At 43.1% G+C, this 21329-nt stretch overlaps 1 protein-coding gene across 1 annotated transcript; it reads right to left on the bottom strand.

The window, feature by feature from the left end:
- Positions 1–304: 304 nt before the first annotated feature.
- ptar1 (protein prenyltransferase alpha subunit repeat containing 1) lies at positions 305–11758 on the bottom strand. The gene is made up of 7 exons (XM_026188096.2): positions 11603–11758; positions 5973–6142; positions 5682–5748; positions 3861–3965; positions 3209–3452; positions 1429–1784; positions 305–1115 (listed from the first exon to the last, which is right to left on the bottom strand). The coding sequence occupies exons 1-7, from the start codon at positions 11686–11688 to the stop codon at positions 737–739; spliced, it is 1407 nt and encodes a 468-aa protein (XP_026043881.2). The 5' UTR covers positions 11689–11758; the 3' UTR covers positions 305–736.
- Between the last annotated feature and the right edge of the window lie 9571 nt (positions 11759–21329).

Below are 21329 nucleotides of genomic sequence, written 5' to 3'. Positions count from 1 at the left end.
CAAGAAGAGTTTCTACAAGTCGTTAACCTGCAGCAGGCCAAAGCAAGCCTGAAGGTTCTGCAGCTTCATACCTGCTCAAGTCACTGCTTACTGTTTGCTTCACATACGTCTCTGTTTATGTGTCTATTAAAGACCGTTTCACCAGACTTCATGCTTATACAGGCTGAAAGCCGAAGCCCAGGCGAGGTGCCAGAGTCCAGTTCAGCGCCAGGACACTTCAATATGCCGGAAAGTATTTTTGGACTTTAGTCCAATGATGCCACAAACTCGTGCCTACACAGAACCTTACACGTGTATAAAGTGGTTACGCTGTGTAAGTGACTGATTCCAATCAGAAAAGATTTATGTTTGTTTGTTAAATATATATAGAAGCAGGGAAAGAAGATATGCACATGAAACCTCACACACATACAAACAACTAGAAATCTGAGGTACCTGAGGTATTGAAACACCTGAAGATAACAGTGAGCCAACAGGTGGTATGAGGGCTGATTTCCATTCTGAAGGGATACTGGCTCAGAGGATCCAGATGTTTCTGAGAAGGAACATCCAGTCCTCTCCTATTAATTGTTAGGAAACAGATTCCAAGTCCGCTGCTCAATGCCCGCTTTTCTAAACTCATCACTGGCTTTGAAGTACTGGTTGTTTAAGTCTGCACTATGTGTAGGCAAGCTGATCCTAACTCTTTGTCTGTAGGCAGCTTCAGTGTGGGGAAAGGAGGAGGTCAGCATCTCTCTCAGGACTGCAGCCCAATGACCGTATCCAACCACTTCCTGTAGGCCAGGGCAAAGTGTCTCTGCTCGGTGTTACAGCAGCCGCCCAAAACACTGCTTACAAAGCTGAGTTCAGTTGGCAGGGTGGGGGGGCAAGGCAGCAGGACGCCTCTCTTCAGTCTCTTACTATTGTGGGGGTCTGGCAGGAACAGCCCATCTACTTCCATAGGTTCACCAGCGTGCTTCTGTCCGTTCACACCGTGGCCTGCACAGCTCTGAGAGCTGATCTCTGGCACTCCTGGGTCTGGATCCGTCACATGGTTCAACTTGCAGTCGGATCCTCTGCTGTAGGAACGCTGATGCTCCCTCACCCACTGGTCCCACAAGTAAAAGACATGCCGCCTGAGAGACACGGGGGGTATATCAATATCATTATTACAAACGCTGAACATGTCTGTGCACAACGTATTTGTATAGGCTCAGGGATAAACAGCCCCAGAATGTGAAAATGTTTTAATGCAAAAGAAATATTTAAATGATTTATCAGGACAATTCATTTTTTTACTTGTTTCTCACAAACGATGTTTGCAATCAGCGACAACCTGCCACCGACTGTGCAGCAGGAACAGACAACACATTGGTTTTACCCGCCTTCCTCGTTTAAATATGACGTCTGTGTCCATTCTGCAGTCGCTGTGAACCAACAGTCTCTCACCTGTGACTCCAGAGTGTTTCATGTCCAGGGAAGGACTGGATCAGATCTGAGCAAAGGTCCATCTCATGGTGGAAGAGCTGAAGGACTGTAGTGAAGTCAGCGCGGCCGTCTTCCTCGCCGCCCGCCTCTTGTCCTGAAGGCTCTCCGTTACTGTGAGAGCGGCTGTGTGGGCGGCTGCCCTCTGGGACTGTGCTGCACCCACGCTGGGGTGAACAGCTGGTGGAGGTGCGAGCTGGCCTCTTGCAGATTTCAGCTATTAGCTCCTTAAGGAGGAACTGGCGGTAGTGGAAGCCACTGTGGTCAGAGACATGCATGGACACCCAGAGGCGCATAGAGGACAGCTCGTCGTGGAACACCTGCCAGAATCACGACGACAAAGGTACGTGTGAAGGAGCAGAAGCTGAACATCAACAAACCAACTGAGAGATTCTCACTTCATTTATTAGCTAATCAATAAAGTTGAACGTGGGGGGCCTTGAATGGCCGTTCAACAGCTCGCAGAAAGAACAAGACAATAAGAAAATTTCAAGAAATACGTCTCTATAAGCCATGTGGTCGGGTCTGTCATTCCCCAATTCTGGGTGTCGGCACCGCTGTCAACGATGCGCGACAGACCCGACTAGGGCTGTTCGATATAAGGATATATATCGTGTGACGATATAAAAACGTCTGTCGTTTCATTTTACGCTATCGTTTGTTTCGTGGTGTCGCAAAATAAACTGTTTACAGCAATATTTGTTCATGGTTCTGATGTCACTGTAGTGGTTATATTAATAAAGTTCTCTCTTTCTCTTATATTTAATAGAACCACACTACAGACGGACAAGCGCCTGTTTTTATGCGCGACGGTAACACCACCGCCTGTCCGCATGTTTATGTTCCAAATAAACTTTTCACAATAAAGCTCAAGATCCTGCTGAGACTTTTCAAAATAAACTGAATCACGTGAAAGATGCAGATTATTTACGGATGAGAAGCAAAAAAGAGCCGCCAGGTGCTAAAAAATAAAGCTTAGACTCAAACATTAGAACAGGCTTTCCCCCGCAGCACGCCGTGTAATAAATACGCACAAAGAAAACGGCGCCGTTACAACTTATGTCTAAAAATGTATCATTTCATGCATCGTTAAAACACTCGACTCCAGCTACACGACGCGCAGCTGGAAACACTTCATGCAAGTCGAGCTGCCCGAGATTCACAGAAAATGTTACATTGTTGCGATTTATATCGTTACCAGGACGATAGATGTCTTATATCGGGATATGAGATTTTGGTCATATCGCTCTAGACCCGCCCACATGTTCACACTTTTCAGTCCACTTCTTTATTGCGGTTGTCGACGTACGCACGCCGCTGCAGCTTTTCAGTGGGCGTGCATATTATTAACGTAACTGCTGCAAAAACACTTATGTTATGTTAAATGTTCGTTCCGCGTGACTTTTCTCCCAGGTAACTTGCGCACCACACTTTGAGAACCACTGGTTTAAAGACAGAAACCTCCCTTACTCATGTAGTTACACAGAGTTCCTCTGTGATGACTGTGCCAGCTGATTTCAACCATGAGTGCTACATGACATCCAGCTGGGATCATTTTGATTCATTTAAATTTCTTAGCGAGTGTTTATTTAGTTACACCACATTATTTGCACAGCAGCTCCACTTTTATACGGCCAGGCATCAGTAATATAACTACATTAAATAAAAAGAGAGAACATGTGTGATGAGGGAAGAAAATATTCTAATTACTGCTGAAAAGCTAAATGAGTAACTGAAATGCTACCTTGACATTGCCCCTGGCCATGTGCTGCAGCACCCAGATGCGGTGTGACCAGGCATTGTAGTTGCTGGGATAGCGGCCGGCTGCGTCAGAGCACACCTTCATCTCTTGGCGGAGCGTCCTGGCCAAGCGGTCACCGAGCTGCTCGTTTCTCTCAGCGTCAGCCTGCACTGCTTCAGCCTGCTGCTGATTCTTATTGTGGTCCAAAGTAGAGACCTGATTCAGGACCTGCTGCAGCACCCAGCGTCTGCAGGAAGACACCAGCCGCTGGGTTACAAAGCTTCACTCACTCTGTACACCGTTACTGCTTTTACAGGAAGAACAGCATCCCACATGAGCCTCGGTGCTCGTTGTAAGCCTTAGAACATCGTTGTTGTTTTTCAGCGGGATTAAAACACCTTTCTCCACCTAGCAATGATCTCAGGAAATCTATCACCAGTCATTTACATCGACAAGGTCTGAATGCAGCTGCCCTCAGCTCCCGGAGCCAAAATATTCCCTGTTCAGCCTACAGTGTTTAGCACAAACAGTGCTACTGTTAGAAAACTGTTGAAAATAAAGTGTAGTCTAAGAGGAGTTTGAATAGCTCCCCACACAAAGAAAGCAGCTCGGAACATCTGAGTGTTTACAGCAGGAGAAGCGTAAGCGGCTTTACCGATGAATCCAGGTCTCTGGGCTCTTGGGAAATTTGGTCAAAGCCAGCTTGCCCAGGTAGAGGTCCTTCTCTGGGTTAAGGACTCCACACTGCAGTAACTCCTTCCTGCAATAACAAGAAAGCACGATGACAGTAAATCCATCAATATAAAGACTATCACCCACAGATTCAGTTAGAGCACATGCATGCTGTGATCTCTTATCAAAGATGGTTTCTGACACTCTGCAGAGCAACGTCCACATTTTGTCTCCATCATTCGTTTTATCTTTTAGGTCATTTCGAGGGGACGACTCTGATCGTGCTTTAATTCTGACTCTTCTAAAAAGCAGGATGTGCTTAAGTAAGACCATCCGTGACATCCCATAATGGACATGATCTAATGCCTGTGAATAAATATAAAAATGGTAACTGTTGCACCAGACTTTGATGAGCTGCAAACAGGAAAATGATTTTTGTTCACGTTTGGTTTAAATGAGTTGAACAAACTACAAATGTGTCTCTGTTACAAACAGATGGTCACACGGTCGGTGTTGATCTGAAAGTCTGACACATGAAACTCTGGAGTTTGTTTCTATCCTGGAAAACTATAAAGAGATGACAGGAAACAGGAGAGTGAAGGCATGCAGCAGTTTCAAACCCAGGCACCAGGTTAGGCCTGCACCCCGTTTAACCAGTATACTGATAATGGTCACATAGTAACTGGACTGGTACTCTAGAGCCTTTCTACTCAGATGAGCACTCAGCGCACTTTGTACTGCGAGTCACACTGACCCATTACACAAAGACGCACACACATCAAGAGTTTGGGCGTTCGCCTTGTAATCGGAAGGTTGCCGGTTCGAGCCCCGGCTTGGACAGTCTCGGTCGTTGTGTCCTTGGGCAAGACACTTCACCCGTTGCCTACTGGTGGTGGTCAGAGGGCCCGGTGGCGCCAGTGTCCGGCAGCCTCGCCTCTGTCAGTGCGCCCCAGGGTGGCTGTGGCTACAATGTAGCTGCCATCACCAGTGTGTGAATGGGTGGATGACTGGATATGTAAAGCGCTTTGGGGTCCTTAGGGACTAGTAAAGCGCTATATAAATACAGGCCATTTATTTACCATCACTCATCTATTCTTAACTTCTTTATGAAAGCCACAGTCCATCCATACACATATCCAAATATGCTCCATCCATGTACTCCGATGGATGCGTCGGTGGGTTGGGCATCTCGCCCAGGGTTACCTCGATGCTGACTGGACGAGTCAGGAACCAATCTGCTGACCTTCTGATTCGTCGACACACCACAGCCGCCCCAATCACACACAAATGTATCACAGTTGAACTGTTAAAAGCATTAGCTTTGTTATGTGTGCTGACAGATCCTTACATCCTGACACTATTCATTATTAGTATTAGTGGTACGGACACAGTGGGATAACGCAGCAGTCAGGAGGATGCCAAACTGCCAGGATTGTCTAAGGAAAGAAAGTGACTGGACTCTCTAAACAAAGAAGCTTCTTCAGTTCTAAAACCAGGCGGTGGAGAGTCCCAGTATTTAATCCCTAGTGGGGATTGTTCCTTTTGAGGGTCGTTGGAACACTATTGATGATGTGCCTCGGTGTGAAAGAAGGTGTGCGTCATTATCACTGCCTCACCCCAATTTGTGACCCACTGAGCTCAGCTGACAGACGACGTGAGTGGGGTCTGGTTTCACCTGAGACCTCTGCTGTTAGCTAATGTTACCTGACATCAAGAAAACCTTCCTGTGTGACAGGCAGGGAAAAGATGAAAGGAAAGCATCGCTCTCACTATAACCACATTTATCAGAACATTCATCCTGTACCTGACATTCCACGCAGTGGTGAAGTCTGGGTTCAGCAGCAGCAGAGTGCAGGTGATGTCCACTAAAGCTGGGACAGAAGGAAACACAGGATGTTGCTTCACTTTGATGTGGAAAAAACAGGAGCATAAAACACGTTTAAAACTAAGCCGGACAAAACAAGGAGGTCATTAACTGACCATGACTGGAAGCTCAAACCTTTATCAGCTTTAAAATAAATGCATTAAATAAACAAAACAAATGTTACAGACTACTTTTACTCCACCTCTGGGATCGCTTTTGTTATCGAGCTACCTTCTCTGTCCAGCCAGTGCTTGCGTTGGCGGTACAGCAGCAGCTTGTTGTGGACGTACGGCAGCAGGAATTTAACACACCAGCTTTCCACACCAAGCTTGTTCTCCACCAGCACTATGGGACTGCGGTTGTAGCGAGCCTCTGGACACGGGATCACACCGATCTCATCACTGAGGGAGCAGAGAGTGACAATGAGGGTGAACAAGGGAAAACGTTACAGTAACCAACCAGTCGAAAATTAGGAAAGACCACAATTAGATTACCACCATATCAACCAGTGGACCAAGCAGCAGTACCCAAAGTAATGAGCAAACAAAAAAACCTTTAATGAACTTAATCTGCTGAAATTTGACTTTTCAAAAATGTAGAAAAACAAAAGTTGGAGCTGAAGCTCATCAAACTGAAGCAGTGCTGAAATAAACGCAGTACGACAGAAACATGGCAACCTGCCACACAAGGTCATGTTGCAGTACATCAGCTGAAGCTTCGACAGCCCAATCACATCTCCCAGCTTACATGTAACATGTGGTTAGTGCTGTGAGATCTACAGAGCTGTCACCGTGCAGCGGCTTGTTTGGGATCCATCTCTGTTATAACAAACAATAACATACTGCTGGGACAACATAGCAATCAATACATCACAGATATCTGACACAAGGTCAAATTCAGGTAAGTTATTAGATGATTAATGATGTAACGATGGATCCTGTACACATCTGTAGCCGTTTAGAGTCGTCCATTTAAAACACACTGGATAGTTCACTTTGTCACTTCCAAGAAATGATCTCATGTTTTCTTTCAAGTTGCTTATTTCTGATCTTGTACACTTTGGGGGGGTGTTAAACAGACTATGTCACCACACTGCCGGCCATGCCTCTCCAGTGTCCTTTGCTCAAAGTTTGTGCATCATTAAACGAACACCGACGTTCATGCTGAGCTGAAGTGTTTCCACAGACACAAACTACAGTTCACGTTCATCAGCAGTCTGAATTTTAACACGGTTATGTAGTATTACTAAGTCCTCGCTCCACCTTCCAGAATTATTTTTATTTCTGGAAGCATGAAACCAGAGTGGCTCGCAGGTTTCAAAGCTGGGCAGAAAATAAAGGGTGTGATTTCAGAAGCACCCATATTTGAATTTCTGTGGTTCATCAATCATATCCAAGACTTTTGGATGGGACATTAACTGTTCAAGATTTTTTTTCTTTTTAGAATCAGTAATGCAAAAATCCATTTAGTTCCACGTGTGTCGTTTCGTAGTTTTGATGTTTTCAGCGGCCGCAGTGATGCGGACGCTGCACCGGTCCGTCGTGGTGAAGAGAGAGCTGAGTGTAAAAGAGAAGCTCTCAATTTACCGGTCGATCAACATGCCTACCATCACCTATGGCCACGAGCTGTGGGTAGTGACCGAAAGAACGAGATCGCGGATACAAGCGGCAGAAATGAGCTTCCTCCGAAGGGTGGCTGGCCTCTCCCTTAGAGATAGGGTGAGAAGTTCGGCCATCCGGGAGGGGCTCAGAGTAGAGCAGCTGCTGCTCCACATCGAAAGGAGCCAGCTGAGGTGGTTTGGGCGTCTGACAAGGATGCCCCCTGGGTGAGGTGTTCCAGGCATGTCCCACCGGGAGGAGGCCCCGGGGCAGACCCAGGACAGATTATATCTCTCGGCTGGCCTGGGAACGCCTTGGTGTTCCCCCGGATAAGCTGGAGGAGGTGGCTGGGGAGAGGGTGGTGTGGGCTTCTGTGCTTAGGCTGCTGCGACCCGGCCCCGGATAAAGCACAAGAAGATGGATGGATGGACGAAACAAAGAAAGACCTTAAAATTTTCAGAGAATTTTAATTTATAGAGCTGAATAGGTTCTCTGCAGTAATCTCAGAAAGTCTCTGAAAATGTCATAAAACTGTCTAAACCCGTAAAAAGAGAAAATCCTAGTAATACCTTAGTAGATCAAGGTCTTGGGACCTGTTTAAAGTTTGAATTCCATCTCTAGGTCAAAGTATGCTGAACTAGTTAAGCTTCAAAATAGCATGTGAAGAAGATATTCTCCATTTATTTGGATGGAAAATATATATAAGTACAAAAGTTACACAAAAGTAAAAACAGTAATGTCTTGATGCACGTGCAATCATCCAAGTAAATCAATCTCCAAAGGTTGATTCGGTTCACCTGGACGTAGCGTTTTGTGGGAGAAACGTTTCGTCATCATCAGGTGACGTCTTCAGTCTCAGCTGACTGCAGGTTTCAATCTTATAAACAGGACGTTTGCATAATGACTGAAACCAGCCCTGAAGGAACAATGGGCTGGGAGGGCAGTTGCGTCATCATTATTATTCACATGACCATTGATCAACAACCACCGATCAAAGCTCATTGATCAATGTCCATGAGTCCCATTCACAGAGAGGTGTGGAATGGCTGCAATCACAGCATTGTAAGATGGTGACAGATGTACCCTTAGGCCCCTCCTCGATTCCTCAGCATAACCATGTATAATATCCACAACACTTCGTGGCTCAAGAGTTGGGAGTTCACCTTGTAATCGGAAGGTTGCCGGTTCGAGCCCCAGCTTGGACAGTCTTGGTCGTTGTGTCCTTGGGCAAGACGCTTCACCCGTTGCCTACTGGTGGTGGTCAGAGGGCCCGGTGGCGCCAGTGTCCGACAGCCTCGCCTCTGTCAGTGCGCCCCAGGGTGGCTGTGGCTACAATGTAGCTGCCATCACCAGTGTGTGAATGTATAAAGCGCTTTGGGGTCCTTAGGGACTAGGAAAGCGCTATACAAATACAGGCCATTTACCATTTACCAAGAAGAGGTTATACACACACAATACGGTAATATTATGTTGAAGCACAGTACGTATCACTCCGCGAGGCTCCGCCTACGATAGCCGTAACGCTCCGACAATCCATCAAGCGGTGCGGCTTCGTAGCTTAGCAAAGTCGCACTGAAACATTTGACAGATTTTCGAGCGCCGTGCACATAAAATCGTTTCGAGGTCAGTAAACACAACCAGAGTTCATACATAAGGCACACGGGATTATAAGGGGCTCTGTCGACTTTCAGACAAATCAAAGGATTGATTTTAAGTGCGCCGTATTTTCACACGGTAATAATGACGGCCCACTAGCATGCTCTACCAAAAATAGTGCTTTGTTGTGTATCTGACGGACGAAAGCTAAACCAGTTCCACACCAGTGAAGCTGCAGCATTTTAACAAACCAGTTCTGGTTCATTGTTTCATTCAACGATCCACTTTTGCCCTCCTCATTCTGCGTCGCCGCCATGTGCGTATGAAAACAAAGGCACTGCGCGTTTTACCCATATTCTATCGCCATATTTCATTTTCTTATCGATGCCCAACATTATACCGGTATCACCGTGAACAGTATGATATGGCCCAGCCCTACTGCTCACTGCGTACGACTCTGGATACTACAGTACAGTATCCAGAGTCGTACGTAGTGAGGAGGTGAAATTATTAACAAGATAATCGACCTCTGTTGGAGCAGCGTTCAGATAGCTGCTCTGTGTTATGCACAAAAACAACATTGGTGTATTTTATTTATGGAGCATTATTATTTAATAAATTAAACAAATTTGCATCATAGGATTGTTTTCGTTTTTCCTGCAGTATATAAAAATTGGTGTATCTCCAAAATAAAATTATGAAGAGACTCAAAATAAATTTCCTGTTGTTGTAAACTATTTTTTGCAACTTTTTTGTATTTAAAGTTTTGAGGGATAAAACTCTTAAATTTCTCCAAGTAGAAATATATGTATTAAAAAAACAAAAACGATTTTCAATTTTTTTGTAGTTTATTGCACTTTTTTTGCAATTAATGTAGTTACTATGGACTTAATGCATACATATTATTAAAATATGGGCTATAACAGTTGTATTGATGTATAGCAACTTGAAATGCTCCCACAAATGGCTACACAGCATGTAAAAAAATAATATAAGCTCTGGTGGACTTGGTTCTATGGTAGGTCTTAAAGGGTTAAATAAATATCGTCAAATAATCGAGATCTCAATTTCAGTGAAAATAATCGTGATTATCATTTTTGCCATAATCGAGCAGCCCTAAGCAGCGGTAACGTTTGCACGTCCTCTCCCGTTAATGCGGCAGGTAAATAATCAACAACAGTGCATATTATGTTAGCGCGATCTGCCTTATTACAAACCTGCCATTACTGTGCATTTAGTGACCATGATGAGACAGAGTCTGGCTCAGATGCTGGCAGCTCTCGCTGCAGTCTGCCGGCAGCGTCTCCTTTCAGGCCGGGATAGACGAACGTCACCGAGCAGTGACTCAGTTTGTGGTCAAAGGTTTGCACCCGTTTGCCACAGCAGATGATTTTCAGTAAGTGAATGTGTTTAATTGTAGGCAGGGGCATTACTGGATATTCTTGTGTAATTGCTACAGAATAATTTATGTTATACTTTGTTATTGCTACAGAAGAATATTTATTTTATTATTTTACATTTACAATGTTTTTCCTGGGGACCCTGTGACACCCATTGAAGAGCCGTATGCTGTGGATCTCTTAAGATGTCACTGCTGGGTTTGTAAGGCCATGTTACTCCTACATTTCTATCTTGTTCAAAGAGAAGATATAAAACAAAGTTCTGAGCTAATCGACCTTAGTGTTCTCCTTTTTAAAAAGAATCGATAAAGAATCGAATCGTTAAACAGAATCGAAAATGGAATCGTGAAAATCGTATCAATACCCATCCCTACTTAAAAGTGAACCAAACACATCCAAACTGAGGGGTTCTTCTTCCCCCAAAGCAGCTGAAAATCTGTGGTTATCACACTAAACTAGAAGCTGCAATGCTTCATCGAGCACATTTTAAAAATCCTTGTCTCAAATTCTGTACTTTGATATCTTATTTAAGCCACATGTCATTTTACACACATTTTCGCAGCATGTCAAAAAGCCACACTTGTTCCTGTTGTCACCATTAAAACCTTTACTGGGAAGAATCAGTGCGAGTCCTTTTAAAACATAGCAAATTCTAAACCAGTGAGTAGTTTTGAAAGCCCTAATTTTTTCCTGTTGGGGATATTGATTAGTGCTCATTAATAAGACAAAAGTATCAGATTACTCGATTAATCGACAGAATAATCAGCAGAATATTTGATTGCCAAAATAACTGATAGCTGCAGCCTTAAAGTTCTTAACATACTATCACACAGGATCGAGCTGACATCACGTGCTTCTCATAGCATGCAAATCTTCGGTACCATCATAAACAACTGTTAAGCATCCCAGTTCAGTCACCGGCGAAATAAACAATAACACCATTAATGAATCAACATGATCGGGATGTCGCATTTTCAAAGCTGCATGGCTCAGCTCGCTAAAGTCGTGAAATATCCCGCTGATGCATGTTTTAAGTTATTTAACTGTAAGTAAACAGTAATCCCCACGACATCGTGTCTCACGCACTGAACAGAACAAACAAAACTAAGTGTCTAAATGTGAACTTCATCTAGACAGTTCCGATTCCAGGTAATAGTCCACGCCCATAATTTGAACCCTGAATCAGCCGTGGCCGAGCCTTGGAGCCGCTGCGTGTGAAACAGGCCTGCGGGCCCAGCGCAGTTTGTTCGCAGCCGACTGTACTCACATGCTGGGGTTCTTCTTGAATGCATTCGCGATGTCTTTGACAACTCTCTGGACCAAGACGTCTACCTCCTCCTCCGACTCCGCCATTTTTAGAGCACCGTCTTCTTCTGCTGCTTCTTCTTCTTCCTCGTTGTTTTTATTGGCGGTTAGCAAACAACGAATTGGTGCATTACCGCCGCCAACTGGTGTGGAGTGTTGACCAAATCGCTGATTCCAAACCTGTTCTCGTATTAACTCTTGTGCCCCTCCGATCATTTCTATTGTCCATTAATGCTGTAATTACTGTTCTATTGTGATCATTATTCGTACACCATGATGAGATGTTTCCATTTCCATTCAAATAGAAATGAAGTTCATTGGTTCAGATGAAAGCCTTTTGCATGGGTTGATGTTGTCCTTTCTATTCCAAACTTGGACTAATCTGTATTCTAACTGTTACACCCCCTCCTCCCTGAACCTCACCTCTGCATACACTGCTATATCCTCCGACTACAAACAGTTGGTTTGAGACAAGTTTCCTGAATACAGATCATTTCTGGTTTCATGAATCCTTTAAATTCTTGTTCATTTGCGATTAAACGTCGAGCTTTCTTATGATCCTCGCTCCTGATGTCCTGGCTCCCTCCAGTCCTTTGTTAATATGTTTACACCAAAGATCTTCTCTGTTCCTTTGTTTATCATTTTGATAAATGTACTCGAGCTGCACAGTTAATGACAACTAACAACAACATCTTCTCAACTGTAACTGTAGATTCTGTTTTCCCACTCTGCGCCCAGGGTCAGGTTGAATTTGGCTGAACACTCGTCTCTCTCCCTCTCTGCGCTTGCACTGCCCTCACAGCATCAGCAGAATGAGGAGGCCATCCAGCCACCAACCAGTTTATGCCAAACTGCCCTCCCACAGCACCGACTCCTTTTTCTTGGTTGGTAAATATCAAAAAAGGTGCATTACTGCCACCCACTGGTTCGACTATTGAATAAACTCTCGTTCACAAAGACAAACAAATAAACAAAAAACAAAACAAATAAATCAAACTACAGATTTTACTCAAAACATTTATCTGTCTTTAAAAAAACAAATATGTAAATGTGGCCTGATAGTTTTATTTCTCGTGTTCTTTTAAAATGGATATGACCCAGTTTCACTTTGACATTATTAAGGTTTTTATCAGCTGTCTCATATTTGTGACAGTGCAGGTACACTATGGTGCCGTCTTCTGCAGCGCAGTCACATTTCCCCGTACGTGTTTCCTTCGATTTGAAACAGCTGTGATATCGTCGTCTCCTCTTTCTGTTCCTTCCTGCACCTTTTCTTTCTTCCTCCCACTGCTTTTGGCACCTTTCCTTCATCTTCTGCCTTTTTTAATTCAATTCAATTTTGTTGTTATAGCGCCAACAACAGTTGTCTCAAGGTGTCGTAAGGTGAAGACTCTACACTCGCACCCTTACTACACCTTTAATCTCTGTCCAACTGAAAAACGTTTTGGTGGCTTCATCTGTGAGCTTCTCTTCTGTTATGTGATCATCATAATGTGATGTTATTAAACTGCAGGCCCTGTTATACTGTCTCTGTCTGGCCTGCTGAATGAATGCACAGTAAAGCATATGAAAGTACTGCTGCACCAGCGTTAGAGAAATGATCTGTTTATTATTCACGCTGATTGTAGTTCATACTTTTAACTGTTGTGATTTATTCTGATCTTTAATCATCACAAACATGACGCATCTATAATGAAGCGACTGTGAGTAAAGCCCAGTCCTTTATAGAGCCTGGTTAGGTTTACTGTGTCATCAGGACCTGCTCTTAAATCAAACAGTGTCCACTGCAGGTTACAGTGATGGGGAGCTGAAGCCCATTTTAAAGGAGTGAGAGAATCACTGTTTTGATCAGTGTAACTATTTTTAATGACTGTTGTTGCAAATGATCCACATTTTTGTGTTCACCTGTCTGTACTGAATATTATTATGTGATGTATATGTTGTGATGATTTTAATCTCAGTGAGGATTTTACCTGGATAAAGGACAATGAAAAAAACAAATGCTCCACATTGTTGGTTGACCCTGCCATCCAAAAGAAAAACAATGATAAGATACGAAGTGCGACGTGAGCTGTGAAGTTCTTATTTTATAAATACAGAAAAGGTTTACAGTAGACATTAACATGCTGTAACAGACCGTTCTTAATGTTGTTTGTGGTTTTAAAAAGTGTGTTTTGTCTTTGATTAAACACTACAGACTGTTTTTAGTGCAGACAGCAGAAAAGAAACGAAAAACATGAACAGAACTGCACAGCAGTATATTGGCAAACTTGGAGTTTTTTTAGTATTACACTCCTATAAACATAAAGACTGTAAAGATATTATATTTTTCATGTTCAGATATTATTTTAAATTTGATATTTTTTTATTTGTGGGGGTAATTTATTTAATCCTAGAATGCAATTAATGTAGATCTCCCTCCATCTCTTCTTTGTCCCAGCTGCTGAATGGATCGTGTGTGTTGAACTTCAGACTTTCACAGACTTGGATCTTATAGTAGAAACAATGAGCTTTGTCAATTTTGTTAACACTGAAGGACTAATTAGAACAGAGAGAGGTTTCATTTTGAATTTGTTAAAATAAAGCAGGTACTATTTTCCCTTTATTGCGTTTATGCTCGTTGTCTTTCATTTTCAGAATTACCACGGGCTTAACCTGGTTAAAGGAAACACACTTTTGTTACACACACTGCTGTCCATGCATTGCCCTGCAGAGTTTTATGTGATAATTAAAATGTTCAGATCAGTCAGAGTGGACACTAAACTGTGTTTAATTTGCAAGCTTGCTGATAGAAACGAGGGTCATGAGTTCCACCTCCTGCATGCTTTCCCTGGGTGCCAACAGTCTCCTCATATATGTTCACACTGGACACTGTGAAGACTCCACTTCCTCCACAATGAATACAGTTCATTTGTAAAAACTACACAACTACAACTACACAACTCATTCAGATAAGAATGTTGATCTTTCTTTTCATGAAAACTAAAAAAGGAAGTCACATGTTTCTATTGGTGAAACACAAGCGCTTGCTTTGCAAGGCTGGAATAAACCAGACATATTACAGCTTTATGTGCAGTTCAGCATTATGAACGGATTGAAGATCTCACAGACCACCACAGACCAGACTGTGACAGCTGCTGCACACCACATCTGTTCATCATTCCCGCCTCACCACTAGGTGGTGATGTGGTGACAGCTTATCTCATTTCTTTGCCCAAGTGCCCCAGACCTATGGCTTCAGGTCTAACAGTATCACAACATCCATCCATCCATCCATCCATCCATCTTCATCCGCTTTATCCGGGACCGGGTCGCGGGGGCAGCAGCCTAAGCAAAGAGGCCCAGACCTCCCTCTCCCCAGCCACCTCCTCCAGCTTATCCGGGGGAATACCAAGGCGTTCCCAGGCCAGCCGAGAGATATAATCTCTCCAGCGTGTCCTGGGTCTGCCCCGGGGCCTCCTCCCGGTGGGACATGCCTGGAACACCTCACCCAGGAGGCGCCCAGGGGGCATCCTTGTCAGACGCCCGAACCACCTCAGCTGGCTCCTTTCGATGTGGAGCAGCAGCTGCTCTACTCTGAGCCCCTCCCGGATGGCCGAACTTCTCACCCTATCTCTAAGGGAGAGGCCAGCCACCCTTCGGAGGAAGCTCATTTCTGCCGCTTGTATCCGCGATCTCGTTCTTTCGGTCACTACCCACAGCTCGTGGCCATAGGTGAGGGTAGGGACGTAGATCGACCGGTAAATTGAGAGCTTCGCTTTTACACTCAGCTCCCTCTTCACCACGATGGACCGGTGCAGCGTCCGCATTACTGCAGCTGCAGCCCCAATCCGTCTGTCGATCTCCGGCTCCCTTCTCCCATCACTCGCGAACAAGACCCCGAGATACTTGAACTCCTCCACTTGGGGCAGGAACTCATCCCCGACCCGGAGTGGGCGCTCCACCCTTTTCCGGCTGAGAACCATGGCCTCAGATTTGGAGGTGCTGATCCTCATTCCCGCTGCTTCACACTCGGCTGCGAACCGCTCCAGTGCGAGCTGGAGGCCCTCACCCGATGAAGCCAGGCTGATAGGCTGATATCACAACATCAGCCTTTAAAATAACTATATAACAGTGGTCTGTAGTATTCATTTTACATTTGTGCTTTTGCATCATTGGCTGGTTGCTGCCTCTGATCTCGGGGCACAGTCAAGTTCAAAAGTGTTTTAAACATTAAACATTATTTTGCCATTTGCCTCAGTGTATCACCACACTGGACTTTCAATCAAACAAACAACATCTGACTAAAAACTTTAGACTATCAGCTTTGATTCAACATTTTGTGAAAGTGTAACTTGAACACAGGGTTTGTAAAGGAGTGCTTCTTGGATTCATCACTGCTTGTCAGAGGTGCTCTTTGGAATTGTTTTAAAAAGACACGTTTCAGACGCGTGTTACATGTGTGTTACTATTTAATGTCAAAGGTTTAGTTTGAATATTTAGAAGTCATGTTCTGTGAACAAATGCACACACAAGCCACATTTGACTGGTCTTCAGCTACCAGTGACACAGTTGTGTAGGTCTGCCTGGTTACTGGTTTGGGGTTGGATGAATAATGGGACTTGGAAGGTCAGGATGCTTCTTGAAATGCACGTGTGGATGTGTTGAATGTTCAGGATATTACAGATATGTTGTAAATGTTGTTCATTTTTATGGAGTCGAAACAGGGTTTGTGCCAAACTGCAAGACTGCACAATGTTATGTTTCACTATTTTGTAAAATGAATGTGTCTTTTCTGAACATTAATGTTTTATTACTTTTCTTCCAGCTTTGTTTTAAGGTTTTGCTTTGGGGCTTTTTTTTTTTAATAAAAATTACATTTGGAGAAACGTAATTATTTATATTAACAAATGAATACAAGTAGTAATAAATACAGTGTATATGTAAGTTAAACTTAAGATATTTGTATATATTAAAAAAATTAAAAATTCCCAGCACACCCCTGCGGGCGGTTTATCCTTCAAGCTCGGGTCCTCTACCAGAGGCCTGGGAGCTTGAGGGTCCTGCGCAGTATCTTAGCTGTTCCCAGGACTGCGCTCTTCTGGACAGAGATCTCCGATGTTGTTCCCGGGATCTGCTGGAGCCACTCGCCTAGCTTGGGAGTCACCGCACCTAGTGCTCCGATTACCACGGGGACCACCGTTACCTTCACCCTCCACATCCTCTCGAGCTCTTCTCTGAGCCCTTGGTATTTCTCCAGCTTCTCGTGTTCCTTCTTCCTGATATTGCTGTCATTCAGAACCGCTACATCGATCACTACGGCCGTCTTCTTCTGTTTGTCTCTCTCTATATAATATATATGTATATATTTATATTATAATTATTATATATCTTATAATTAATTTTAGATCACTTTAATAGTTAATTGCACTACTGCGCTCTCAGAATAAAATACATTCCCATGATCGACGGTTGTTTGTGTTTGTGCAGGAATGTGGTAGTGAACCGGAGCAAGGTCACGAAACAATAGCTCTCACAGAGATGCTGCCTCAGACTCATGAAAGTGGGTAACAGGTCAAGGTGTGTGTGTGTGGCTAAGTCTAAACCACGCCCCCTTCTCAACAGTTTTTGACCAATCAGATAGATGCACATTCTCTTTTCTAAGTATGGGTACCACTAAGGTAGAGGGATCTCTGTGCCGGTAGCTGGCTACAGAAAACTGTGGTTTTCTAACCAAAGGGAGATCCATGTATATCATAGGTGTCAAACTCTGGCCCGCGGGCCAACTTTGGCCCGCAGCCTAATTACATTACATGGTATGGTACAGCCTAATTACATGGTATGGCTTCGCCATACCAAATTATTATTAGAGCTGGCCTACTGGTATCATACAGCTAATATATATATTGTTTAGTATTAAGCTTTGCTTGTTCCACATTCAGTTTTTCAGAAAAACTTGTTTGAGTCCATAAGAAAAGATTCATTCTTAAATCTGGAGGAAGATTTTTTTTCCAATAAATATTAACGTTAGCCCGCGACTTTGTTCCAGTTTTGAATTTTGGCCCACTGTGTATTTGAGTTTGACACCCCTGATGTATATGGTCTTGATGCACGTTCAATCATCCAGGTCAGTAAATCTCCAAAAGTTGATTCTGTTCATCTGGACGTTTTCAGTGGAAGAAATGTTTGGTCACTCGCTCAAGTGACGAAATGTTCGCCATCTTACAAGTGTCTGACTTTGATTTATATCTGCTGCCTGAATACAAATTTCTCTTTTGAATTGCAAGTCATGCATTTGTAGCTGTATATTTGCACTCTTTCCTACTTTGTACTGTTGGACAATAACTGACCTGGTATATGCAATTAATGTAGATCTCCCTCCATTCCTTCTCTTCCACTTATTAACTTAGAAAGTGAGCCGAGAGCACGAACTCAGGGTGTTTAACGTCCCAGCGATGAGCTGCTCAGAGCCACAACCTTAACCTCCGAAGACCTGAACTCTTCCACGGCAGCATTTTTCATTTCTCTTTGATATTTGGGCTGATTGGGACCCGATGAATGTAGAAACAAAGAATTACCAGATGTTTTTTCTTTTTTAACTTATTTTTGTTTCTAAGAAAGATGAGATCCACATATGAGGATATTCGTTTAAAATGTCGATAGAACAGTAGCAGCATAACGTCCTCGTGAGTGGATATCAGGCTCCTGTAGAGCAAAATTGAGTATTTTGGTCTAAATAACCCAAAATGTGATGTCCACATATGTGGACGCAGGTCCTAGGAGGTTAAATAGTTCTCATTCATTCATCCAGTTCAGGATGGGGGGCTGGAGCCTATCCCAGCTGTCATTGGGAGAGTGGACAGGTCGTCAGTCTGTTGCAGGCCTAACACACAAAGAGACACACAACCATTTACACTCACATTCACAACTATGGCTCATTTAGAATCACCAGTTAACCCAACCCCACTAACTGCCTGTTCACTGTGGGAGGAAACCCGAGTACCCGGAGAGAACCCACGCAGACAACATGCACGCTCCACACAGAAAGACCCCGGCCTGAAGGTGGATTCAAACCCAGAACTCTGTTGCTGTGAGGCAACAGTGCTAACCACTGCACCATGAACTCATATTTTATTTACTGTATAACATAGTAAACATATTGTTGTTTCAACAAAAACAAATGTATGATTTGAAGAAAAACATTAGTTTTTGTGAATTTGATGGCAGCAACACAGCTCAACAACCTGCAACAGGACCAGTGTGATTTCTATGTTCATTTAAAAAACAAATACGGGTTTCTGGGATTCTTTAAATTAAATTTCAAACAAAGCCCTAACTAGGTCGTAAACTGTAAAGTACAGCATGATTAAATTAAAACACAAAGTTTATCACAAAAAATTAAATATGTTCAAATTACTTAAAATATTTCTAAGCCACTCTTCTGGTTTACATTACAAAAGCTAACTTACACTGTGGGGTTATGCTGTCCTCACTAAAGTTTGTTGCAGGCAACGTAATTTCAGCTATACAGCTAGCTTAACAATCTTTATTCCCAGCACTTCATCCTCCAAGAAACAGGCCGCTTGTTGTGTTTGGCAGGATTTAATGATGAAAATTAATTCTCTCTCTCTCTTTTTTGTAAAACTGTACAAAGAAAAGGAATACAAAATACACAATGAAGACATGTTCCATTACACTGGGAGAATAACATTGTTCTAGCGAAAAACACACGACCACAGATAAAGCATCTGCTGACAAAATACAAGCATCTACCTGCCTCCATATGATTTAACTTCATCTCTATGAATTCCAGGGAAGCTGACTAGTTCTTTTCCTTTTGATCTTGCAGGACATCACCACCACGGCAGGTAAAAGAAATATACGCCAGAGGAATTGTAACCTTTTTCCCTTAACTCAGTGGCCCGTACTCCAAAAATGGCTATGTGAGTAGCTCATAGTAATAACTGATACAACCACAATCGCATTGAAACATTTTAAATCCTGCTAAAATGTATGTCCTTATCAACTGTTCATTGTTACATAACTTATTTTGTTTATTCATTTATCAGTGTCTGTACATGTCACTCTCCAAGGAACATTATTATGATGGCGAGGGTGGCACTGGGTACTTGGCCTGGAGGATTAAAGCCATACAGAGATGCACTGCTAAAGGGAGGCGATTATCATCTGGAGGTAACATTTATAATTCACTGGAAATACATAATACAGTTCCAAACTGTGGTTCTTTATTATTAATGGTTATTAAATGTTGTTATTAGTTTTGATAAAGCTGTGTTTCATATTGTGTAGCACCAGGAGATGGAGCATCGAGTGAAAACCAGTGTGGTGGACCGACTGTCAGACGAGAGTTGCAGTTTGTTACAGAGAAGATGCTGAGTGAGGATGAGTGTAAGGAAGCAATCGCTCTGATGGAACATTCAGCTGATGAAGACACAGTCACAACATGGTCCTTGACCTCCTGCTGTCAAGCAACATACTGTCTGTTTCTCCACGTTTCAAAGATATCGAAGGCTTGGTGAATATTTGTCATTACTTTGACAATGTAAACACACTTGAATATTTTACAGAAAGCAGATATGATTCTCTGTTCTCTATCCCTGTTACAGATCGAACAGGATTTTGTACTGATGTTTGGTGAGGATGTATCAGGCAGGTTGCTGGAGAGGTGGCCAACAACATTCAAAAGAAAGATTATCCAACAAGGCAGGAAGCTTCCTTCTACCACTGACCTGGAAGAACTCTTGCTGACTCTCCTGAGGATGCCACTGAAGTTAATGCTGACATTGGTGAGCTGTTGTTTCTTTGATTAGCACATTCACAGCATATATAATGTTTGTCACAGAACAGCTGTCCTTTTGTATTTTGGGTCTACTCAAACATTTTGTCAATGCATTGAAATGTGTTGTTGATGATGATTCAACTTTATTAAAAACAAATATTTTTGACCTCTCAGCATTGCTTTTACATCTGATTCCAACATCTGGTCAGGGCCGCTAGAGACCAGGAAAGGTGTCAGCTTCTCAAGCAGAAAGACGTCTTGTGCTCTTCAAGAAGCTTTGTTTCTTTTCTATTTTTATGGTGTGAATTACCAGTTTAAGAAACATTTGATTCTTATTGCCCGTCTGTATTTGTCTTTTCAGACTGGAACAAATATCCAAGAGCACCTTGATGCCGTCACTACCAGCACTCAACGCTACCTGCTGTTGGGGTGAAGAAGAATGACATCCACCGGTTCTTCATTATTCTTGACAAGAATGCCATACCATGCAAGTCTACCTCTTCACTTGGTGCTTTTGATGAACTGTTTAAAGCCCATTTTGTGTTTGGCACATCTTAGAACACCATGCTTCACAACATGTACACGTTCATCCAAACCACAGGTTTTAGAAAACATTTAAATACCAAACACCTTAACTATTTTGACCAACAGGCTGACACTGATGTTAATCTACAGCATGATGTGGCAGTTAAAGAAGTTTGTACTACAGGGGAGGTGATGTCAACTAATGTAGAAGAAACACCCACAACATCTGAAAAGGTCAAATAAGAGTCTTTGGATATGTGTGCCTCTGCTGTTGCACAGCTCAGGGCAGCTGGATTAAGCCTACTGTGAATAGTTTTGTCTCCTCAATGGAGGAAGTGTTTTTTGAGATTCATACTCAGGCTAAAGATGCAGCCTTACAGAGCGT

The sequence above is a fragment of the Astatotilapia calliptera genome, chromosome 12 (assembly GCF_964374335.1).
Source record: "Astatotilapia calliptera chromosome 12, fAstCal68.1, whole genome shotgun sequence".
NCBI classification, from domain to species: Eukaryota; Metazoa; Chordata; class Actinopteri; order Cichliformes; family Cichlidae; genus Astatotilapia; species Astatotilapia calliptera.
The sequence above is the reverse complement of the archived record's forward strand: the minus strand, read 5'-3'. Positions and strand labels throughout refer to the sequence as shown.